At 42.6% G+C, this 25,806-nt stretch overlaps 1 protein-coding gene and 1 long non-coding RNA gene across 12 annotated transcripts in view; one reads left to right on the forward strand and one right to left on the reverse strand.

Moving 5' to 3' along the window:
• Positions 1–20,481: 20,481 nt before the first annotated feature.
• The window catches only part of LOC140620091 (uncharacterized), a 38,959-nt gene continuing 33,634 nt past the window's right edge, over positions 20,482–25,806 (forward strand). For all 5 annotated transcript variants that reach the window (XR_012019830.1, XR_012019831.1, XR_012019829.1 and 2 more), the window contains exons 1-2: positions 20,482–20,580; positions 24,587–24,672. This is a non-coding gene — a long non-coding RNA (uncharacterized lncRNA). The remainder of the gene's footprint in view (positions 20,581–24,586; positions 24,673–25,806) is intronic.
• DPY19L4 (dpy-19 like 4) overlaps positions 20,755–25,806 on the reverse strand; it is a 62,427-nt gene continuing 57,375 nt past the window's right edge. For all 7 annotated transcript variants that reach the window (XM_072803873.1, XM_072803876.1, XM_072803872.1 and 4 more), the window contains one exon: positions 20,755–24,902. In XM_072803873.1, coding sequence (XP_072659974.1) covers positions 24,738–24,902 — 165 coding nt within the window. In that variant the 3' untranslated portion in view covers positions 20,755–24,737. The remainder of the gene's footprint in view (positions 24,903–25,806) is intronic.

Genomic DNA, 25,806 nt, shown 5'->3' on the forward strand with positions numbered 1-25,806 from the left:
TCATAGGTCGTGCACATGCTCCAGGTAAAGAGTGCAGTCTCGTCTAGGTCAGGCCATTTAACTTACTCTCTGAAACTCAGTTTCCGTATTTGTGCCTAATCTTAGGGTTGATGGCAGGGCAGCCCGGTGGCCCAGTGGCTTAGCACCGCTTTCAGCCCAAGGCCTGATCCTAGAGACCCTGGATGGAGTCCCATGTTGGGCGCCCTGCATGGGGCCTGCTTCTCCCTGTGTGTCTCATGAATAAGTAAATAAAATCTTTTTAAAAAGAGAGAGAGAATTCAAGAGCCCAGCAGCAGGCTCCATCCCAGACCCAGGGGGGACCATGACCTGAACAGAAGCAGACACTTAACCTCCTGGACCACCCAGGTGCCCCTATCTGGGCTTTTCAAACAAGGCCCGGCATCTAGAAATATATCCATGTTTCCTGATCTTATATTATGCTTTTTTTTTTTTTTTTGCAAATTATTTTCAAATACACAACTCTAATTTTCTCCTGTCAACAAACTCATTATACATCTTTTAACCAATGAAGAAACTGAAGTTCCAGAGTTCTCATTTGCCCAACATTTCCCAATAAAGAAAGGGCTGAGGGCAGCCCAGATGGCTCAGCGGTTTAGCGCCGCCTTCAGCCCAGGGCATGATCCTGGAAACCCAGGATCCAGTCCCACGTGGGGCTCCCTGTGTGGAGCCTGCTTTAGCCTCTGCCTGTGTCTCTGCCTCTCTCTCTCTCTCTCTCTCTGCGTCTCTCATGAATAAATAAATAAAATATTTCAAAAAAAAAAATAAAAGAAATAGTACTTTAAAAAAAAAAAGAAAGGGCTGAGCCACCGCTCTGATGTTCTTTCACCTGTACCTAGGCTGAGTCCAACATGGATAAGATTAATTGCTTATTAGTCTTTTCCAGAATGAAGAAGCAGAATTCATAAGTTTTAAGAAAAATAAATGGAAGTAACTCCTCCGTAAGCAAAAGTAAATCAAATGCTTCAGTGGCAATCACTGCCTTATTCTTCTCTTCCTGCCCAATCCTCTTTCTGGGCTCTGTGCTACCTCTCCTCTTTCATTTTAGGGTTCCCTGGGATCCTACTCCTTATCCTCTTCTCACTGTAAAAACCCTCTCTGGGTCACTCTCCCACAATTCCTGCAATTCTATCCTAGGCTCTAAAGAAATAATGTATTAGACTAATAAAACCATGAAAACTAAATTAATAAAATACAGGGAGATTAAACAGTTATTTTCATGGAAGATTTGGCATGTTTTACTCACCAGTTAGGCATAAAAAGATGAGGGGAGAAAGGACAGATCCTATGTTCCTGACCCTAGTAATAAGGGTAGATGACCTGTGTCCTGATCCTTTGCCAATATAATAGCTATGGGGGGGGGGGGAGGTTGAAATTCATGTTGGAGGACACCTGGATGGCTCAGGGGTTGAGCATCTACCTTCGGCTCAGGACATGACCCCCGGGGTCCTGGGAACAAGTGCCGCATCGGGTTCCCCACAGGGAGCCTGCTTCTCCCTCTGCCTGTGTCTCTGCCTCTCTGTCTATGTGTCTCTCATGAATAAATAAATAAAATCTTAAAAAAATAAAAATAAAAATAAAATAAATAAAAGAAATTCATGTTGGAAACTTTTGAATAGGCACCACCTGTCAGGTGTCAGAATGGAAATGTCCAGAGGGCACTGAGTTTTAGATGATTAATATATTTAAAAAAAAAAAAAACATAATATGGGACAGCCCGGGTGGCTCAGCGGTTTAGCGCCAACTTCAATCCAGGTCCTGATCCTGGAGGCCCAGGATCGAGTCCCACGTCGGGCTCCCTGCATGGAGCCTGCTTCTCCTTCTGCCTGGGTCTCTGCCTCTCTCTCTCTCTGTGTCTCATGAATAAATAAATAAAATCTTTTAAAAAAGAAAAGCCATAATACTAGCAAATGCTCACTTGTAAACTCGCTATGGGCACTGTTCTAAGCACTTTATACATTGTCTTAGTCCATTCAGGCTGCTATAAACAAAATTTCATAAGCTCAATAGCTTATAAACAACAGAAATGTATTTCTCACAGTCCTGGAGGCTCACAGTCAGGGTGCCAACATGGTTAAGTTCTAGTATCAGCCCTTCAGCCCTCTTCTGGGGTGCAGGCTGCCAACTTCTCATTGTATCCTCAACTGACAAAGCAGAAAGGGAGCAAGTTCTTTCCTAAGGGCATTAATCCCATCCAGGAGGTCTCCACCATTATGGACTCATCTAATCCTAATTATTTCCCAAAGGCCCTGCCTACTAATATACCATCAGATTAGGTGGTAAAGTTTCAACATTTCATCATATAAGGGAGAGGAGCACAAACATTCAGTCCATAACATGCCTATTATCTCATTCAAGCCCTGCAAGGTGGGTTTCACTATTATCTTTATTTTCAGGTGATAAAACAAGCACAGAGAAATGGTTAAAACTCTCCTAAAGTCACACAGCTATTAAGTGCCAGATACTAAGCATGAATTTAAGCAGCATGACTTCAGAGATTAAAATCTTACCCCACATACTATGTGCCTCTTTAATAAGAAAAGACCAAACCAAACCAAAGACAACATTCCAATAGAAAACTGGGCTGAGGTCAGGAAAATGTAAGCTACAAAAGAAGATATCTGAATCCAAGTCAAACACTGAATAAAATATTCAGGCTCATCAATAATCAATGAACAGAGTTTGATAAGTTAATCGACATGATTGCAAATTCCAACTAACCTTTTTTAAAAACCACCACTTTCTTGACTTTTGGTGTAGTATCAAAGAAGAAAAATACCACAATTATCTGAAAAAAATTTAAAATACTCTTTTTTCTCTTAAGTAAGCTCCAGGCCTGGGATCCCTGGGTGTCTCAGCGGTTTAGAGCCTGCCTTTGGCCCAGGGCATGATCCTGGAGACCCGGGATCGAGTCCTGCATCGGGCTCCCTGGATGGAGCCTGCTTCTCCCTCTGCCTGTGTCTCTGCCTCTCTCTCTCTGTGTGTCTCTCATGAATAAATAAATTAAAAAAAATAAATAAGCTCCAGGCCGAACACGGGTCTTGAATTTGTGACACTGAGATCAAGAGTCACATGCTCTACCAACTAAGCCAAAAAAGCACCCCCAAATACTCCTCTTTAAGCTACGTATCTATGTGAAGCTGGATTTTCTTCATGTATTTTTACAAAAAAATATACAGTAATAGTTCAAAGACAGAAGCAGATATGAGAACCCACTGTCTTCTACTAGCCACTCTAGAGATCTGCAAAAATGTAAAACAAAGCCATCTTCTTACCAGATTTTTTAATGAAAATAAAGTTACTTTGCATAAAAATTATATCAACATATAATAGGCTTGCAATTTGCATTAGTTTTATTTATTATTTATTTTAATTCCAATTAGTTAATATACAGTGTTTCAGGTATTTCAGGTGTACAATTTAACGGATTTTTTTAAAAGATTTTATTTCTTTATTTGACAGAGAGCGGGAGTGCAGGAGCACATAAGCAGGGGGAGCGGCAGGGGGAAAGGGAGAACAGGTTCCCCACTGAGCAGGGAGCCCAACGCAGAACTGATCCCAGGACCCCCGGATCATGACCTGAGCCGATGGCAGACACTTAACAGACTGAGCCGCCTAGGTGCCCCAATAGATTTTTATTATTTTTAAACGATTTTAGGATCCCCAGCTCCACTGGGCCACACCACCATTTTGGATTGTGTGGGTTTCCAGGACATTCTAAGCCCAGCCTTGATCCCTGGCTCCCTGAGATCTTTAAAGGAATTAAATATTTTAAAAGTATCTCAGTTTTAATTTCTAATATGGTAAATGTCAATAAATATAACTCATAAATAAAGGCTGTTTATCACTTATGAACCGGGCACTGTGCCAAGTATTATACACAGATCGTCTCAGTTAAGCCACATAACAATAATTTCACAATTATAATTTCACAATAATTAGGTACCATTAGCAGTACTATGCCCATCTTATAGATGAGAAAACTGAGTCTCAGGGGAGTTAAGTGACCTGCCCAGTATCATACACCTAGTTAGTAGAAAATAGGGATTTGAGTCCCTGTTTTATCTGATCCAGAGCCCAATCACTCCATCAAGAAGATATCTTGCTGTTGATTTTTTGTTTGCTTATTAAATAGACATAAACCTACAAAAAATGTTGCAAGAATCGTTTAAAGAACTCTTACAACCCCTTGACCCAGATGTCTCAATTGTTAATATTTTACTGCATTTCCTCCATCATCCTCTCTCCAATCCCTCTATGTCTCATCCTGCTTCTTTACACTCAGTAGAGTAACTCATCCTAGTTTGGCCAGGCCTTGCCCCGGTTTTAACAGTGAAAATCTTACATTCCAGCACCTCCCTACCCCCGTCCTGGGCAAACCCTGACATGAGGCCCGTTGCCTGTGCAACTGTACTTCCTCACTTTGCTTCCAGTTGCTTTGGTGCTGGGGGCTGACATCTCTCCTTCAGGAAGGAAGATGGAATGAGAACCTTGTAGTTAATTATTAATTAATCAAGTGGCCTGAAGGTGCCAGAGTGCTTAGCTTTAGAATAAGGGAAAAACCACAAATTAGGTGGTTCCAGGTTTAATAATATCATAAGAATAAGTGAAATTCTAACAAACATTTTTACAGTGGTGATATGTAATCACAGAACATCTTGCGAGGTTCATATACTGTATGTGCTCAATAACTATTCAAGTAGGACTCTCTGTCTTGTGCTCGCAACAGGCTGCTGTACCTGGTCTTATTTCCTCTTCCTTCCCGAGATCACGACCTGAGTGGAAACCAAGAGTCGGATACTCAACTGACCAAGCCAGGGATCCCTGGGTGGAGCAGCGGTTTGGCGCCTGCCTTTGGCCCAGGGTGTGATCCTGGAGACCTGGGATTGAATCCCATGTCGGGCTCCCGGTGCATGGAGCCTGCTTCTCCCTCTGCCTGTGTCTCTGCCTCTCTCTCTCATGAATAAATAAAATCTTTAAAAAAAAAACTGACTGAGCCACCCAGGTGCCCCAAGATATTATTAGGGTGTTATACACCCTAAAGATGAAGATGTTTTTCTCATCACCTGAGAACCACATCGGTAAAAATCTATTTTAATTCAGTTCATATGTTTAAGGTTTTTTGTTTTTTTTTAAACAAATGCACTACAATTCAATTACGAGTAAATGATTTAAAACCTTATTCAATAAGTATTTGTGGGGTGGGGTGCCTGGCTGCTTCAGTCCGTGGAGCATGGGACTTTTGATCTTGGGGTCATGAGTTCAAGCTCCAAGCTAGGAATAGAGCTTTCTTAAAATACTAGTAATAATAGGGATCCCTGGGTGCTCAGCGGTGGAGCGTCCGCCTTCGGCCCAGGGCGTGACCCCAGGGTCCCAGGATCGAGTCCCACGTCGGTTCCCCACAGGGAGCCTGCTTCTCCCTCTGCCTGTGTCTCTGCCTCTCTGTGTCTCTCATGAATAAATAAAATCTTAAAATAATAATCATAATAATAATAATAATAAATGAGGGAGGGGGACTATGTTAATGGTTACACTGCCATCTTGTGGCCTTTGGGGAGGGTCCGTATCTACCAGGTGTGCTGTGACCTTTGCCTGATACTTTCCAGTGTGGAAGGAAGACAGCATGAGGCTTGTCATTGGTTGTTGCCTACCCCTTACCTGAGCTATCCGGCTACATCTACTGAATCACATCTTCCTAGGGACTCCCAGAAGCAGATCTTTCAATAAAGATAATGAGTCCTACAGCCATGAAACATGACTTCCCGGGCGCCTGGCTGGCTCAGCCTGTAGACCATGCAGCTCCTCGGATCTCAGGGTCATGAGTTCGAGCCCCATGTTGGGTGTAGAGCTGACTTAAAAAAAAATAAAAATAAATGCTTCCAAACTTAAAAAAAATGATTTCCTTACGCTTATATTTTACTTCTCTCGGGCTTTCCCTGGACTCCTTGACCAGGTAGGCGCCCTGTTACATGCTCCTGTAGCACTGAGCCTCAGCGTCCCGGCCCTCAACTCACCTCCTTGCAATCAGTTAGGAGCCTAACTTCCCTGCGAGACTCTAGGCTCTTAGGGGTGTGGTGGCGAGGAGCAGGGTAGGGTTGCACTGCGTGCCCAGTACAGTCCTCGGTGCGTGAGAGGTGCCCATAAACACTTGCTAACTAAGTGAGTTGTTGTGTTGAGCAAATAGCACCTACGTTCCACACGCACCCAGGTGGGGATTCAAGCCTTTCCGTATGTCTCCTTCATCTGACCTACACCTTTACTAAATTGCTCTTAAAACATGATTCTCTGCTGCTGTAGGTTTTACAAGCACCAGTGAACCCAGAGCTCTGCTGAGGCAGCGTTCACGCCGTGCACTTGTCTTTGTTTCACTCCTACGTGGTTTCTAGCCGAGCGGGGGGTGCACGGAGACCCCAGCTCCCTCGGGAGGGCGCGGGTGGGTGCTGGAGCTGCGTCCCAGGGGCTTCCCGCCTTCACCCGGCCACCTGCACGCCGCCCCCTCTACCACCCTGCCGCCGGCGACGGACCACCCTGCTCGGGGCCTGGGCCGCAGCTGCCTCCCTTCCAGCATCTCCAGGCGCCACGAGGGGGGCACAGCCCTCCCGCCGGGCTGGTGGCCAGGACAAGAAGCCGCGGGAGCTTTCAGGTCGGCCTCTCGTTGGCTTACTTCCAGCTACTGTCCTCCTCCTTACCTGGGGCTTTAAGACCTTAAAATCCATCTGCATGCAGATGAGGCAACACTTCAAGCCCCACTTTTAGAACTGGACCTAGAACCGTACTGACGTTCTCAGCAGCCAGGACAACACTGTCCCCTTAACACACCAGCGGGGCCCCAAAGTCCATACTGAACTGGTTCCTCGTGTGGTTGAAGAATCCGGAGTCACCGAGGCCGACGCTCCGCCCTTGATGAGCCCCCGGCTTCATTGAGCGCTGTGCGGGAGCGGAACGCGCTAGGCTTCACCCAGAAGCAAATAGTGTGATTGCTCTGAATCGCCTGCTTTCGGGCCACACACACGTGCACACACACAGTCAGAGAACAGAGGTGTTTAAAGTGTGCTGTGCAGACCGGGGTCGTGCCCCTACCTGCTTGTTGCTGGCCTGCATGGAGCCAAGCCCTGCCCTCGACAGTGTGTGCTGAGCAGGGCTTACAGCAGTTGGCCCTTGTCCGGATGTCCAAGAGCATGGTCAGTGGCTGCATCTTCTAGAAGAGTCTCGGTGCCGGGGAGTGTGGCTGGGGAGTTCAGCGCGTAGTGTGAGAAGCCAACCGGTTCTGAACAGCAGACCCACACCTCGGTCTGGGCTGCAAACTAAAGCACACACATAGGGCAGGGGGATGGGGTCGCTGGGTGACGGGCACTGAGGAAGGCAAATGATGGGATGAGCACTGGGGGTGATGCTGTGTGTTGGCAAATTGAATTCAAATTTAAAAAGTGTAAAAAAGGGATCCTGGGGGGCTCAGTGGTTTAGTGCTGCCTTCAGCCCAGGGTGTGATCCTGGAGTCCTGGGATCTAGTCCCACGTCGGGCTCCCTGCATGGAGACTGCTTCTCCCTCTGCCTGTGTCTCTGCCTCTCTGTCTCTCTGTGTCTCTCACGAATAAACAAATAAAATCTTAAAATAATAATAAAATTTTATTATTTTTAAAAATAATAAAATAATAATAAAATAAAAAGTCTAAAAATTAAATTAAAAAATTAAAATAGAGACACAGACTGGTCCTTCAGCGCAGATGGCTCGAGAACCACTATTCCAGAACCTACATAAAAGGTACTCTCAGACACACTGAACAAGCTTGAAGTTCACTGTACACGAAAAACGACAAAATCCACGAAGAAAGGACCTCTGTGAAAGGAAAGCAATTTAGTTTGTTGTTGCAGCAAAACCAGGACTGACACAATTCCCTCAGATACTTCTCTACGTGTTTTCTTTTTTCTTTTTTTCTCTACGTGTTTTTTCTTTTTCCTTTTCTTTTCTTTTTTAAAGTAATCTCTGCTTGTTCATATACTTTTTTTTTTTTTAAGATGTTACCTATTTATTCCTGAGAGACCCAGAGAGAGGCAGAGACACAGCAGAGGGAGAAGCAGGCCCTGCGGGGACCCATGCAGGCCTCGAGCCCTGACCCGGGGTCATATACTACCAGAGCCACGTCGGCCGGGCCTGGAGGGGGAAGCAGGAGCTCGGGGAACCCACACCCACACTGGGCGCCCCACGGGCCCTCCGCGAGAGGACCGGGTGAGCAGGCTGGGGGGACCCCCACGGAGCTGCACACCCCGCAGGCAGCCTGTTGGAGGGGAGGAGCCAGCAGACGGCGCTGGGGACCTGGAGAGCCGGTGGCGGTGACCGCAAGGCAGCGGCAGGCCGTGGGGAGCCCCGCTCCCGGCCCTAAGCACTAGCTCGGCTGGTGACCTCCCCTTCTGGGACCCTGCTCTGTAATACCTTGACTGTTCAGGGGGACTGCTCCCAAGGGCTCCCGGGGGGCCAGGGACAGTCAGCCCCCCAAGGCAGGCCGCCCACTGGCCGCTCAGCCACAGTGTGGCCTTCAAGGGACACGCCGAGAGGCTCGGAGCCTGATGCTAGCCGGTGGGGGGCACTGAGCCTGAAGATCCCCGGCCAGGGGTTGGAGGCCGTCGTCTGCGGGCAGAAGCAGCGGGTCTATAGAGAAGAGGAAGGGCAGACAAGCCAAGAGAAGCAGAGGTAAGAAACCAAGTTCAGCTCCAATGAGACACAGTAGCTAAGTGCTTGAAGATTTTTTTTTTTTTTAATTTATTTACTCATGAGAGACCCAGAGAGAGGCAGAGACACGGGCAGAGGGAGAAGCAGGCTCCATGCAGGGAGCCCGATGCGGGACTTGATCCCACGACTCTGGGATCACAACCTGAGCCAAAGGCAGATGCTCAACCGCTAAGCCCCCAGACATCCCTTGAAGAATGTTTTAAAAAATGTTTATTTAAGTAATCTCTACACCCAACCTGGGGCTCAAACTCACAACCCCAAGATCAAGAGTCACCCGCTCTTTCAACTGAGCCAGGCAGGTGCCCCTTGAAGATCTCTTTAGTATCCATTTCAGGCCTATTGCTGGGCATGGAATCAGAGATCCTAAGCAGTGTTGTTCCTCTCCCGAGTTTCCTGTCCTCAGAAGCCTGCGGATTTCTGTCCACGACCATGACGGTTTCTGTTCTTCGTGATCCCCAACACTTTGGCATACCTCACTGTTGCCCACTCCCAGTATGGGAACCTGCATCACAAGGAGGCCTTGTCCCTGTGATATCTCAGTCACCCATTTCCACGTGGCAGTCATTGCACCATGTGGCATGTCCTGCTGCCCCTCTGAGCGACATGGCTCAGCCCACGGGACGGATGGCCTTGCCTCTGAGGACCGTGAAACGTTCCTTGCTTTCAACAGTCTACTTTCCCACTGAACACCAGGCTCATCTTATTGCCACCACATAATTACAGTTCCTAAATGATCATATATTGAACTTAATCAGATGGTATTAAGCAACGAAATTTCCTTAGAAATTCCAAGGACGACAGAGTGGCGTGCCTAACTCTTGACCAAGGGAAAAACTCCCAGTACAATTTACAGTTCCACCATAGGAAGGGAACGATGTACTTCCTTGCTGGTCACTGGACTTATCCGTGGCCAGGGATGATTTGCGGCTAATAATCTGCCTCTTAAAAGAAGTAGAGGGTGGTGCACCTGCCCAGCTCAGTCGGCTGGGCGTCTGACTCTTGATTTTTGGCTGGATTGGTGATCTTAGGTCATGGTCTCTCGGGGTCATGGGATCAAGCCCCGCATTGGGCTTCTCACTGGGTGTGGAACCTGCTTAGGATTCTCAATCTCTCCCTCTCCCCGTCCCCTGCTTGTGTGCATGTGCTCACTTAGGCTTGCTCTCTCTCTCTCTCAAAAAAAAAAAAAAAGAAAAAAAAAGTAGTAAAAGTAGTAGTAGTAGTAGTAGTAGTAGTAAGGGGTTTTAAACTGTGTTTCCCAGGCTATGAAGTATGGTCCCCCAGGATTGCCCAGAGAGTGCTTCAATCTCACTGACAGACCAGCCCTGTTCACCTTCGCCCCTAAATAAACAAATCAAAGAGCCTGGCCCTCTAGACCAAGCATTCTCAAAAGGGGTGATATCAGATCTAAAGGGGTGCCAAGTTCTCTTTTTATGTAAACAAGCACAATGTACATTTAGTACCCAAACAGACATACGGTCTATGAGTGAGACCATTCCCAAAAAAGATCTCTGAAAAAAGGCTTCCTGGGGGGCCATATGAAAAATAGGAAGTTGAGAAACATTTGTTTAGACTTAAATGAGATCCTGAGTTTTGCACAGGAAATGATACAGAGAAGAGACCATCAAACAAGACAGAAGCCAGAAATCCAGTTCTGGATTCATCTCTGGCACAGCTGTGAAAACTTGAGCAAATCAATGTCTCCGAACCTCTCGTGTCATTCCCAAAATGAGGATAACAATGACCTTCATGGAGTTGTCATCAGGCTCAAATAAAATAATGGCTATGATTGTGTTCTACCCTCATTCTTCTTAAAAAATATTTTATTCATTTGAGGGGCAGCCCCAGTAGCTCAGCGGTTTAACGCCGCCTTCAGCCCAGGGTGGGATCCTGGAGACCCCAGATCGAGTCCCCACGTCGGGCTCCCTGCATGGAACCTGCTTCTCCCTCTGCCTGTGTCTCTGCCTCTCTCTCTCTCTCATGAATAAATAAATATATATATATATATATATATATATATTATTCATTTGAGAGAAAAAGAGAGCAAGTGTGCACAGGGGGAGGGGGAGAGGGCAAGGGATGAGCAGATTCCGCACTGAGGGGGGAGAGCCTGATGTGGGACTCGATCCCAGGACCCCGGGATCATGACCTGAGCCAAAGGCAATCCTCACCCACTGAGGCACCCAGGCGTTCCCGCCCCCCCTCTTTTTTAAAATAGAGACTGTATTTATTTATTATTTATTTGAGAGAGAGAGAGATAGAGAGCAGGGGGAGGACAGAGGGAGATGGACAAGCAGACTCCTCCGTGAGCCCACCTCGGGGCTCGATCCCACAACCTGGAGATCATGACCTGAGCCATAATCAAGAGTTGGACACTCAACCGACGTGCCACCCAGGTGCCCCTGCCCTCAGTCGTAGGCCCTTCTCCTGAACGCTCTGACGTGCCATTGCCATCAGGATCCATAGTATGGACGGTAGCTACTAAGGACCAGCATCTTCTGAGAGAACTATTTTATAGCTGAAGGAAAGAAGAATGTTTGAGTACCACCACGAGTTTTGTAGCGAGGGTGGGTTCATCAGTTTTGGCTATTAAATGGACTAATTTACAACTATATAGCCTGTGTTTCTTGGGGCTTTGGGGATTTGGGGAAAAGTCATTGTGACTAAAATTGTGCAATTTTATAAAAGCTCGATCATCTTGTTTAATTACCAGTGCACACAACTCACAAAGTTCATTCATTTGTCCACCTTGTCCTAAATGGATTTAATGTGGCCTCATTCTCCAACGTACGTCACATATGGCCTGCTCGCAGGTATCATTTAAGGGGCTACTGAGTGCACTAATCCCTCTCAGGTACTTGCCGATACAATTCCACACCATCCGAGGATTTCCTGTGCTTGCAGAGGGGCACTCACTGCTACCTGCACTTTGTCACTCCTATAGTTACATCTGTATATCTAACAGACACGTTCGAAAATTAGGTTTATTTTATTTTATTTTGTTTTCTTAAAGATTTTATTTATTTATTCATGAGAGACACAAAGAGAGAGAGAGGCAGAGACAGGCAGAGGGAGAAGCAGGCTCCATGCACGGAGCCCCATGCGGGACTCGATCCCAGGACCCCGGGGTCACGCCCTGGGCTGAAGGTGGCGCTAAACCGCTGAGCCACCCGGACTGCCCTGTAAATTTATTTATACCTCAATAATATCTCATGGTCTGTAGGGTTATCTAGAGATTTCCTCTCCTGAGTGATGGACTCAATTTGGCCCAGTTAGCGCCCCTCCTGGGGACTTTAGATGAGCCATCATCTTGGAACAATGTCTTCTTTTTGCGACAGTCAGTGCTGATCATCAGGGCTTCCTTCTCTTGATGTGGTTTCTGCTATTTTCTGGAATTCATCTACATCGTTTAGTATATGATGTACGACACTTTTAGAGATGTTAAAATGTGGGACAATAGGTACTTTAGAACCTTTGAATTATGATCTTGAGTTCCTCTAGTTCCTCATACTCATCCTTCCTAACAGAGAGAGTAGAGAGCTACACATGACAGTCATAAACTTAATAGAAGTGAACTACCCGTATATTACCAGTTCCTCATTTAAACAACAAAGTAGATCCTGCTACCATCATATCCTAGTACAGCCAACCTTGTGTATCACAACCACTAAGCTGTATACTCTGTATTAACTTTTCCATTTGAGGATCATGAGGAACTTTGACCTATAATAGACTCAATGTATTTCAACTTACTATATTCACTATTTTCTTAATGATGTTCAAATGGTCATAATTGGGGCACCTGGGTGGCTCAGTGGTTGAGTGTCTGACTTCGGCTCAGGGTGTGACCCTGGGGTCCTGGGATCGAGTTCTGCATCAGGCTCCCTGCATGGAGCCTATTTCTCCCTCTGTCTGTGTCTCTGCCTCTCTCTGTGTCTCTCATGAATACATGGATGGAATCTTTAAAAAAAAAAACCAAAGGCAAAAACAAATGGTCATAATTTGAGCTGAAGTATAGTTCTATTAGGTAATACAGATCTAGCTCCTTCTTGCTTTTTTCCCCCTGCCTCAAGATGTGGAATTAACTACTACAAGTCCTTACTCCCTTGTTGCAGAAAACATTTTAAAAACCAAATCTGGAGGAGGGGTGCCTAGCTGGCTCAGTTGGTGGAATGTGCGACTCTTGATCTTGGGGCTATAAAAGTTCGAGCCCCACATTGGGAGGAAAGATTATATAAAAATAAAACCTAAAAAAAAAAACAAACTCAAAAAACAAATCTGCATGAAATGAGTCTACCTAAGGGTTGAATCAAATGGCTGTGCTGCTGCAACTTTTGGTAGTAACTGAGCTGCATAATCAGTTCACATTGATTTTTCAATTTTTTAATTGGGCTATTGATTCTACTTTTTTTTAGACCATGAAGTTTAATCAATCATGGTATGTTTCCATTATACTGATAGTATTTAATCACAAAAGATCAGTGTCAGTTCCTCAGAACCTCCTCCCTACACTCCAAAAGACTTAACGGGCATTTTCAAGTATTTATATCTGCAGCAATATTGTACACTTTTTTCTTTGAAAATTTTTATGATGTTTCCGTTGCTTTTTAAATTACAAAGTCAATACATGTTTATGGAATTATACTTTAAAAATACAAAAAAAGAACAAATTACAAATTGCCAATAACTTTGCCACTTTCCCATTATCAACATTTTGCTGTACAAGTGGTCTTTGCTTTGTACAGTAGTGCAGAACGACAGAAATGACCCTGCGAGCTGCAGTGATGCAAAAATGATCCCAGTAACCAATGGAAACATTTACTATAATTCCATGATCTTTAAATTTTAAGACTTTTTTTGTTTAAGGGGCACCTGGGTTGCTCAGTGGTTAAATGTCAGCCTTCAGCTCAGGTCGTGACCCTGGGGTCCCTGGATAGAGTCCCACGTCGGGCTCCTTGCATGGAGCCTGCTTCTCCCTCTGCCTGGGTCTCTGCCTCTCTGTCTCTCATGAATAAATAAATAAATAAATAAATAAATAAATAAATAAAATCTTTTTTTTAAAAAACCCAACTTTTAAAAAAAAGATTTATTTATTTGAGAGAGAGAGAGAGCGTCCAAGCACAAGTAGGGGAGGGGCAAAGGGACGGAATCTTTAAGCAGACTCTCTGCTGAGCATAGATCCCGACATGGAGCTCCATCTCCCAACCTGTGAGATCATCACCTGAGCCAAAACCAAGAATCGGAAGCTTAACTGAGCCACCCGGGCTCCCCTAAATTTTAAAACTTGGAAAAATTTTGTCAGAACATTAAAAAAACTCTCTAATTGGTGGTGATACATGAACAGGGAAGTAAAAGGATGGAAAAAGTAATATTTATTTAGTACATTATAATTTAAACATTAAAAACTCTGAGAATTGGGGATCCGTGGGTGGCTCAGCGGTTTGGTGCCTGCCTTCAGCCCAGGGCCTGATCCTGGAGTCCCGGGATCGAGTCCCACGTCGGGCCCCTGCACGGAGCCTGCTTCTCCCTCTGCCTGTGTCTCTGCCTCTCTCTCTCTCTCTGTCTCTCATGAATAAATACAATCTTAAAATAAAAATAAAATAAATAAAAACTCTGAGAATTAAAGTATTTTATTTCTCCCTAAAAAACTTACCAAAGGTTGTTTCAACGGGGCTTGCCTTCTTCTCATCATTTAACTCATGCTGTGGAGCGAGCCTATGTTCTGTTTTGGCCCAATTGTCACACCCCTTTCTAAGTGCAGATAAGCTTTCATAATTTTATCTTTTGTGTTTCCAATGTTTCGAAATATCTTTGAGAACTCCTTTAATGCTAAGATTTTTTTGTTAGTGTGACTTCCTCTGGGACATCTTCATCTTTTCTCTTTTTGTATCGATACATTCACAAAGCTCCTTCGGCAGCCTAGCTAGCATCTCTGAACAGTGGCACGGTGGATGTATCTACGGTCAGGCAGGTGTTCTAGGATTTTATTTATATTTGGTTCCAATTTCATTCAAACATTATCACTTTTTGTTTCTTTGGTGTACTTTCTTTGGCCAGGGCCCTCCTTCAATGCCCATTTTTGTAAAATGTCAGTTGGGTTTACCACCCACTGGGAGACAAAGAGGCGACGTCGGCACATGCTTTGCTGTGTGTGAAGTGGAAAACAGGTGCGGAGTTACCAATCACAGATTTGGAAAGAAGTGATCATGACATGTATCTGTTATGGACATGAAGAGCGGACAGTGAGACTCGTACTTATGTCATTGCAGTCACTATACCACGGTAACTAAAATTCGAGCCGTGTTGCTGGAGGGCTGGTGTTTACTGTGGTAGCTGGCTACAGGCATGTCAAAGCAAGGGAAGCCTACATATCCTTCCCGTCTTTTTTCTATTCCATTGTATGCAAAATTTTTAAAAATTGGATCATCCTTCTGGCATATATAATAAGCTGGCCCAACATCACTCATCCCAACGACCTACCATTGGCTTCTTTTCTGTAGGCAAGCTAAAGTCTGCATTCTCCAATTCCCATCTAGAACTCTGCATGTGACCTAAGGTCCAAGCAGAGGCAGTGAGGTTTGTTCTAGAACAGTTCCACTGTGTGATTCTTCTTTTTCCTAGCTGTCTTCTCAGTCTCCCCGAAAGCCCCTTAGGGCTATAAAGCTAAAGAGTTAAGACAGGGGGGATATTGGTGAAAGAATAGACAAATCAGTGGGACAGAATAGAGACCCACATATACACAGTCAACTAATCTCTAAGGAGCAAAGACAATTCAATAGAGCAAAAATAGTCTTTTCAACAAATGGTGCTGGAACATCCACATGCAACAAACAAACCAAAGAACCAAATCTAGACACACACCTTCCATACTTCACAAAAACTAACTTGAAATGGATCACAGGCCTAAGTGTAAAGCACAAAATCATAAAACATAGGAGATTATACAACATAGGAGAAAATAACATAAGAAAATATCTAGGGCAACCCTGGTGGCTCAGTGGTTTAGTGCCACTTGCAGCCCAGGGCGTGAGTCCCACGTCTGGCTCCCTGCATGGGGCCTGCTTCTCCCTCTGCCTGTGTTTCTGCCCCTCTCTCTCTCTCTCTCTGTGTCTCTATGAATAAATACATAAAATCTTAAAAAAAAGAGCTCATTATAAAAAAAAAAAAAAGAAAATATCTAGATGACCTTGGATATGGTGATGACTTTTTAGATTAAATACCAAAGGCACAACCCATGAAAGTAATAGCTGATAAGCTGAACTCCACTGAAATTAAAACCTTTTGTTCTGTGAAAGGCAATGTCAAGAAAATGAGAAGCCACAGACTGCGAAAAAAATATTTGCAAAAGATATATTTGATGAAGGACTGCTACTCACAATTATAAAAAGAATTCTGCCCTGGGTGCCTGGGTGGGTCCGGGGTTTAGCGCCTCCCTTCCGCCCAGGGCGTGACCCCGGGGTCCTGGGATCGAGTCCTGCATCGGGCTCCCCGCAGGGAGCCTGCTTCTCCCCCTGCCTGTGTCTCTGCCTCTCTCTGTCTCTCTCTTTCTGTGTCTCTCATGAATAAATAAATAAAATTTTTAAAAGAAAAACCCCAACTATGATTTATATGCTAAGGGCTCTAATGGATAGACAGCCTGCAAGAACAGGTGAGCAGTGTAAGCAGAGACATAGAAACCCTAAGGAAAAAAAGGAGAGAAATACTAGAGTCAGAAACCCTGTAACCAATGTGGAGCCTGTCTCTGATGGGTTCACTGGTGTTGCTAGTTACTTCATCCAATATACTTAGATTTCGTTTAACACGCCCACCCTTAGGGTTAACTTTTGCAGAATTAATTTCTAATGTAATATTCAAAGATTTTATTTTTTTTAAGAGCTTATTTAGGAGCACCTGGGGGGCTCAGTTGGTTAAGCATCTGCCTTCAACTCCGATCATGACCCCGGGGTCCTGGGATGCAGCCACACATCAGGCGCCCCCACCTCAGAGAGGAGTCTGCTTCTCCCTCTCCTTCGGCCCCTCCCTCTGCGTGCTCTCTCTCTCTCTCTCTCTCTCTCGCTCTGTCAAACAAATAAAATCATTTAAAATTTTTCTAAAAATAAAGATTTTTATTTGAGACAGAGAGAGAGAGAGAGGACCAGCGGCAGGGGGTAAACATTAGCCTGACGTCACTGTATTTTGTCACTGTGATCACAAAAACCACCAACAGGATCATAATGGCATATCTGCAGCGGTTCCCCGAGCAAGTCCTCACTGCCTTGACATTTCGTTTATCAGACTGACAAGGAGCCAGCCCCTCATTTCAACGGCCCTGGTCATAGTTTCCAGGTAAGTAATGACTGTTCATGAATTCGACTTCTTACCAATACTACTACCAAAAAGAAAGCCAATTGGGAACTACTGAGAGGATGGCTAAAGGGCCGCCTGGGGGCTCAGCGGTGCACCTGCCTTGGGCCCAGGCCGTGACCCCGGGGTCCCGGGATCGAGTCCCGCGTCGGGCTCCCTGCATGGAGCCTGCTTCTCCCTCTGCCTGGGTCTCTGCCTCTCTCTGGGTCTCTCATGAATAAATAAATAACATCTATTAAAAAACAATGTGCTCGGTCGTCAGGAGGCGGCCTTGACCTCTGGAGGCGGCCTTGACCTCTCGGGCCCAGGGCACATGGCACACCCGGACCTGGACCTGCACCTGCGGTGTGAGGGGCGCCGGAGCGGGCCTGCTGACCATCATCTTCCCAAAGAACAACCCTTGACAGTCCCTGGGAACTGACCGAAGGGCACGGGCGACCCGAAACCTCTTTATTCCGCGAGCTCCGCCAAGCTGGGTGAGGCCCGGCGCGGCCTGGGGTGGGGGCGGCTCCTGGGGCGCAGGCGGCGGAGGGCCCGGGGTCTCGGAGGCGGCGCCCCACTCCGCGCCCCCAGGGGAGGCCGAGGTGAGGGTTCCCTTCCTCACCTGTCAGCGGGCTCTAAAAGGGAAAAAAGGAGTGTGATTCCAGCCCACGGCGGACAGCGGCCCAGGAAACACTCTTCACAGGGCACAAAGTGCTCTGGGGGGGCCTGGCGGGCTCAGGGCAGCTTGTGACCTGTTCTCGGGGTTGTGGGTTCGAGCCCCATGCTAGAAATTACTTAAAATCTTTAAAAAAAAAAAGTGTTCTGGGAAATGAAGAGTTTTCACAGGGCGAGGTACCTTTTCGCATCTTGTAAAAGCTCATGGGTTGTAGGTTAGCTGACAGGCAGGACTCCGGTTCTATCGTACAGGAACACAGGGCCTGGGGACACGGAGGCACAGCCCTCTCGGGGCAACGCGCTTTTCCTTCCCGCTACTCATTCTGGACGCAGATGCGCCACGCATACGTGCTGGGCCACAAGTCAGGCTTTCGGTTCCAACAAAGTTTATGTACAATCACGTTGACTTAAAAAGACCTCAAAAGTGGTTTCCCTTGTACACTGGGATTTTAAAGAGACATGGGACTTGATGTCACATCAAGTGACAACCAGCCCCCAGGTTAGGAGTAGAGACTCTGGGCACCTGGGCGGCTCATTCCATTTCGGGCCTGCCTCCGGCTCACGTCAAGATCCCAGGACCTGCTCTGCGACAAGCCTCCCTCTCCCATGGCCTCCCTTTCTGTCTTTTATGAATGAATAAATAATATCTTTAAAAATTAAAGTTTTTTTTAAAGAGTAGAGACTCTATCTTAGGCACAGCACACTGGTCATTGTCACCCCAGCCGACTCGGAGGGTGCAGGTTCCGGATGGGGAGAGCCGTGTTAAGACCACAGAGGCTATCATCTCCACCCAGAAGCCTGCTCCTAAAGTAGGAATGCCGCGTAGACACACAACTGCCCCCAGTGCCAGCTCCAGCGCTGTGGCTCAGTGATTTTTGCCCAGAGAAAACCAGGACGTACAACAGAGAGCTCCACAGCTACCTCCAAAAGAACCGTCTTTGTTTGAAACAGAGTGCAGGGAAGTTCAAGCTTAAGGGTATTCCAAACAACAAAGATTTTGGTGGAAAGCAATTAAGAAGAAGCAAGGAAAGAGACAAAGAGCCCTCTTGGCATTAGGACAAACCAGTCATTTGCTCCCCCTTCCCCCAACTACCAGCAAACTACCCCTTCAAAGGAGACAGGATTTGGGATCCCTGGGTGGCGCAGCGGTTTAGCGCCTGCCTTTGGCCCAGGGCGCGATCCTGGAGACCCGGGATCGAATCCCACGTCGGGCTCCCGGTGCATCGAGCCTGCTTCTCCCTCTGCCTGTGTCTCTGCCTCTCTCTCTCTCTCTGTGTGTGACTATCATAAATAAATAAAAATTTAAAAACAAAACAAAACAAAAAAAAAAAACAAAGGAGACAGGATTTAATTGGATCAGGTTGTGAAGCAATTTATGCCTCAGGAGATCGTTGAAAACAATACAACGGGGCAGCCCTGGTGGCTCAGCGGTTTAGCGCCACCTGCAGCCCAGGGCGCGATCCTGGAGACCCGGGATCGAGTCCCACGTCGGGCTCCCTGCATGGAGCCTGCTTCTCTCTCTACCTGTGTCTCTGCCTCTCTCTCCTCTGTGTGTCTCTCATGAATAACTAAAACCTTAAAAAAAAAAAAAAAACAATATAACAAGCTGGAGAGATGACTAGTAGAGTTTCACAGCTGCGTAAGACCAAGGAAAGGGACGGTCAGAGCCCTGCTAAAAGCACAGTCACCCCGGGGTGACCATGTACCTGCTCAGGGTGGTGGTGTCTGAGGACCAACATCAGAGGCTCCATAGTGTGGAGGAAACAGACCTCACTAAACTAGTTCAGCCGAAGCTCAGCAAATAAGCCAACTATAATAACAAGCTCCAGGGGGTACCCACAGTTACTATAAATAGAGAACATCAATAGAGAGAATAACGGTACAGGCACACACACACACACACACACACACACACACACGGAAATTCAGAGAGTCTCAGAAGTAGATTTGAACCGACGAAATTAGCAAACTGGAAGACAGATTGATAGAGGTTATGCAATTCAAAGGACAAAGAGGAAAAAAATGAAAAGTCAACAGAGCCTCAGGGAAATGTGGGTCACCATTAAACACCCCACCATAAGTACAACAGGAATATGAGAAGTTGCAAATTTGATTTAAAGAAAATTCTTAATGTATGTAATCGAGAAGCTCAACAAACTACAAGTAGGATACATGTAAGATCTACTTCATACACATATAAAAATGCTCCATCGGGACACGTGGGTAGCTCAGTCGGTTGAGCATCCAACTCGAGTAGAATTTCTGGGTTCTATGATAACCGTGGTAACTGAGGAACTGCCAGACTGGTTCTCAAAACGGCTGTACCACTTTAACAATCCCTGCAGCAATGTATGAGCTTTCCAACTTCTCCCTCTCCTTGCCAACACTTGCTCATTACCTTGCTCCTTGATCACAGCCATCCTAGTGGATGTAAGCAGTTTATCATTCTACTCCTAGATATATACTCAAGAAAAAGGAAAACCTATACCACCCCAAAATTTGTACACAAGTGTTCATAGTAAGGATTGTTTGTAATAGCCAGAAAGTGGAAACCCAAACATCCACCAATTGATGAACAGATAAGCAAAATGTGGTACATCCATACAGTGGAATGTTATTTGGCAATAAAGGGATACTTACAACAACATGAATGAATTTTGAAAACCTTATGCTAAATAAAGAAGCCAGTCACAAAAGACCATATATCATGATTCCATCTATATGGAATGTCCAGTCCATCTACGCGGAATGTCCAGAATAGGCAAATACAGAGACAGAGAGTATATTATTAGTAAGAGTTGCCTAAGGATAGAGTGGTTTAGGGTGACAGCCAAAAGGTATGGGGTTTCTTTCTGGGGTGCTAAAAATGTTCTAAAGTTAATTGTGGTGATAACTGCACAACTCAATATACTAAAAACTGTTGAACTGACTTTAAATGAGTGAATTAAATAGTATATAAGTTATGTCTCATTAAAGCTATAACAAAAAGATACACATAAATGAAAGACAACTTAAAATTCTAAAAAGTTTTATTATAGAAACAAAACAAGGAGTGTAATTAAGCATGAAATAAATAATTTCATTCTTGATAAAAGTACATTTAATGTTACAAAATCTGAAGTAAACTACTTTATAACCCAACTCTTTTAAAGGATTTATATTTATTGAAATTGACTTTTATTCTTTTGGAAAGATGTAACTTTAGTACAGGAGGAACACATTTAATCTGTTATACATTGTTAGCGATATGATTCAGAAGTCAACATACATAATAGCAACTGTATTCATCTTTGCTAAATAGCTGTACAAAGCTACCAACTTAAAATATTAAAAAGTTGTTTATGAGATATCTCAAACTAGAAGCTTGGAATGCATTTTTCTATCTGATACCATTATTCCACTAAATATAGTGGTCAGATGTTCACTGTATCTCTCATAGAACTGCACTTAGGATTTCATAAGCCAAGAGTAAAATGTTACAAATTCTAAGGGACATAAGCAAATGATTGAAAGAGGACTTTTTGCTAAATTCGTCAAATCTGGTGTTTAAATAACCCTTTTTTATTACAGAAAACAAGTAGGTATAATGTATAGAAAACTTAATGGATGGAAAATAGTTGAATAAAATATATTCTTTGCGATTTTCAAATCTGATTTTAAAATATTAAACTCTAAACATTCAAAAGGTTAATAATGAGCTATTATTTTAAGAAGAAATTGTTCAATTTCACTTGCAACTTTTTAAAGTTGTGATTTTAATACATGTCGAGATCTAAAACTATTAACAAATAGCAACAATAGAGACTATATATTTTTAAAAGTGGACAAATGAGAGCATATATTGGGATGTAAATTATGAAGTAGTTACTTGCTTTACAAAAGGTTCTTAAATATACAGAATAATTTGTAACACGTGATTTTTAAATATTCATGCACTTAAAATAAATTTACCAGAAAGATTGACTTACATACAACTTTTAGAAATCCCATCAATTTTATAAAGAGAGGCACTACTTTTATCTACACACTAAAGGCAATAAAATGTTTTAACAGTTCAAAAATAGAAAGGGCCAAAAAACAAGTGGTTTTCCAAAAACAAAACAGTTGAGTAAGATGGCTGTTCACTGTGCCCTTCAAGAAATTAATAACCTACTGTTTTAAAGCATATTTTCCAGCCCCAACATGTAACACACTTTGACCTCCATTTCTGCTCTTCCTTGAATCAACCTGGAGTACATGTAAGAGCGCCACAACAGTGAGGCTACTGGTGGTTTGGGTTAATGTCCTGAAGAAACATGCCATCTATGTACTCAAAAAGCAATGAAGAAAAAAAGTTAATCCTGAAGTACAATGCATACTCCCGAGGCTGTGATACCGGGATAGTCTAACAAAAAGCACCAAGTTACAGATCTCAAAGTTGGAAAAAAATACAAACCAGCACAGAGTCAATACCATACACCTTATCAATTTTTATTTATTAGACTGTTTGGCATTTGGGAAGCTAAATAAATTAATTTAGCAGGCTAGAAATCCCCTTGGGACCCTTACCAAAGATTTGCTTATTAATGAAATAAAGTTAATACTGAAAATATCATAGTGAGGAGTCTTTCTCTGTGCTTAATGATGAGGAAAAAGATATCAAAATCTTCTTACAGAAAAGAAAAAAGTCAATAGTAATTTTTGAACAATAAGAAGTAAACAAAAGTTAAGGCACTTATTTCAATGCTTTTGCAACATCAAGGGCAAAGTATGTTTTGTATTTCTTTGAGAAACTGCTTCCATCCTAAAACCATACACTTTGTTTCCTTTCATAGATTTTTATTGTCAAATCAACAACTGTAAGTTACTCAAATGGAATTACTTGCAAAACTTTAAATCATCTATTACCCTACAAATAAGCAAAGAAATTAATTAAATGCTCCTCACTCAAAGTTTTCTACTGCTACTGTTTTAACTACAGTTAAAATAGAAGCAAGTAAGCTAATTTCTTATATCCAGTATTGTTACTTCTATAATAAACCTTACATTTTCCTTTTCAACTGATGCTGACTAAAAAATTTATCATTTAAAAAAGTAAGTTTCTCCAAATCTATTTTAAAAAGTTGACAGAAGGAAAAGAAACTTATTAGTATGTATATGTCAAAAGCCAAAAACAAAAAACACACAAAGTAACTCAGCATAATTGATAATATAAATCAATAAAAATTCAATTAAATATTTCATGCTATTTATGTTATTCTATTTCCCTTTCAAAATATGCAAGCTGACTTTGAAATAGCATTGTTTTACATGCTCTGATCATAAGGACCACCAGGTAACTATTCACTGTGTACTCAGGTAGCCACAGTAATATTTTCATAAGGCTTGAAGCTAAATACTAGTGACTCACTATTAAAATGTATAGATAACCTGATATGCCCTACCTTCAACTATGTTAATAGAACTGTTACAAATTACATAAAGCATGAAATGAGAACAAATAAAACTAGTGCAGCATTAGATATATGACACTGCCATCAAACAATTGTGAGGCTCCAAAAAAGCAAAGCATCCTAGAGCTTAAGAATGCTTGTGCTTTTTTACTTAAAAACAAAACAACAAAGATATATATATAACAAAAAAATAAAGATAATGAAAAGATGCTCCCTTCTAATGCAGTTAATTCAGAGTACTGAAAATGCAATTTTACAGCACTCTAACAAGTGAAAATTTTAAAAATCTGTTCACTAAACATATGTATAAGGTAAAACTAAACATGCATCCCATCTTATTAAAATGATACATCTATCCTGAATCTCTTTATACAGCCCAACTAATCATTTAATAATTTCTTTTAATAAATGATTAAAAATATGAAAACATTGAACCTAAAGGAATGTTGCGTTTAGGTTATGAAACTGTTGTGAATTTTATTAAAATTGTCATTTTGTTCTTAATGTTGAAGACTGTACCATTGTTTCCTAAATAATAGCATTTGTGTTTTATAATAAACAGATCTGTATGCAGAAATATGTTTAATAGCATCAGCCCATTTCTCCCCAGAAATTGTTCATTTTAGTTTGTCATTTTAGTCACTAATGTCAGAATATTCTTATTCTTGTGAAGATTTAATTTTTCACTTAATACTTCAGTAGAACATGTGAATAGGCTGTATATCCCATTCCATATCTTTCAAAAACCTGAACAACATTCTTTTAAATGTCTGTTTTAAAAATATTTAGGTAACAAGAGTTACTGTTTTATCATGATTAAATTGATATTAAATTTATGAGCATAAGTGAAAAAAGCTAACCACTTAATAGTTGTAAAATAATAAAATGCAAGATCATGTACTACATTTTACTAAGAAAGTGCATGGTTATATAAGCAGCAGATGATGAGCAGTATCATGGAAAATCTGGATATATCTTTATGTGTATATCCATCAAATCACATTCCTTTACACAATTTATAAATTTTAATTTAAATGTCACATAGTTTCAGCTAACATTTAAATTGGTTTTTATTTTAACATTTCAATTCTATTATAAACCATGAAATACCTTCAGAACTGCCTTGAGGGTAAGAAGAGGTCCTTCCTTCTAGTCTATAATTATATGACATTAAATGACATATTTATTAAATGTTATGTTTGAGAAATATACTCTGACATTGAACATATCAAATTCAAGACCTATGTTATGACAGAATGAAGATTTATAAGGACAATTTTATAATAGTTGAGAATATAAAGTCTTTAAAGACCATGTAACGATAAGGAAAACATCTGACCAGAATATTACAGAGTGGTAGATGTGACATTTTACCAAAGGACAGTAATGCCTGATGTTCTATACCCCACAGAACTCTGGATCCAGTTAATAGCAAAGAGGGAAAAAGCAGCAGCATTTCAAACGTCCATACTCTGATTTCTAAAAGACACCATGTAGGTAAGAAGAAAATCACATTTTACTTCAAGTGATATAAGTCTTTGAAATGAAGGCTCTGCTATCTTTCAAGACTGAAAGGATATCACAGTGTTGATTTTATATACAAAGTAGGATCTGTTCCAGTACACTCTAGTGAAATAATTCACATATGGAGAATAGTTAATTTTGACCTCATGACAAAATCGCCCATATTTTGAGTAGGTTAACTTGTCACCTTCTTCACAAACTACCTATCGAAAGATATGAAACACAATATTAAAAAAGCTATTAAGTTTATAAGAGAAATACAATGTACAAATGACTTATTGATATAAAAAATATATTATTGCTATACATGGACTAAGATGATCTTACATTGTTGAACAACCCTAGAACCCCCTTTATTAAGAGAGTTATCATTTCCATTAAACTCTTCAGCTTCCCACTGAAATTGAGAAATCAGTAAAAAGTGTTTCCAATTTTCAAAAAGATATAGAAATCCTCAAATATAGAAGACTGTCTCTCTAGTTCATTATCATTCCTCTAACTTATCATGGAGCCTACTAAGACTGAGAAATGGACACATTCTTAATATATATTCAAACTCTTCTAATGTAGAAATGACTCACAATTATCTAGTAATCAAGTTTTTGTGACTTATCCAGTGAAAATCTTTATATTCTCACCTTGATGTTCACTAAGACAGCTTAACTAGTTTGAAGGGTTTTCTATACTAAAATGTTAAACATTCTCCTAATGCTGAGTAAAAATGTCAGAGAACCATCTTTTAGAATAAAAAAATGAAGTAGCTTTAAGTCCGTGCCCAGTATTATATGAAAGAAGTAATTTGATCTTTAAAACGGAACAGAAAGATAGCCAAGATCAGAATTAAAAGGCTCCAGACAGCAGGCAGCAACACAGCAGTAATTACTGAATACCTGATGTTTAATAAAATTCCATGGTGTCACCCATTAGGCCAAAGATCACAGATATCAAGTACCAAAAAGAGGAAATTCAAAATACATGAAGCAGAAAACAGAATACACTTATTTTCCAGAATTAAGGGGTCATGAGGAAAGACAAAGGTGGAAATCATAAAAACTAATTTCTCACCTCCAAACTGGTCTGGGACAATAAGAGAATAATAATAATAAG

Source organism: Canis lupus, chromosome 28, assembly GCF_048164855.1.
Source record: "Canis lupus baileyi chromosome 28, mCanLup2.hap1, whole genome shotgun sequence".
In the NCBI taxonomy this organism is placed as follows: Eukaryota; Metazoa; Chordata; class Mammalia; order Carnivora; family Canidae; genus Canis; species Canis lupus.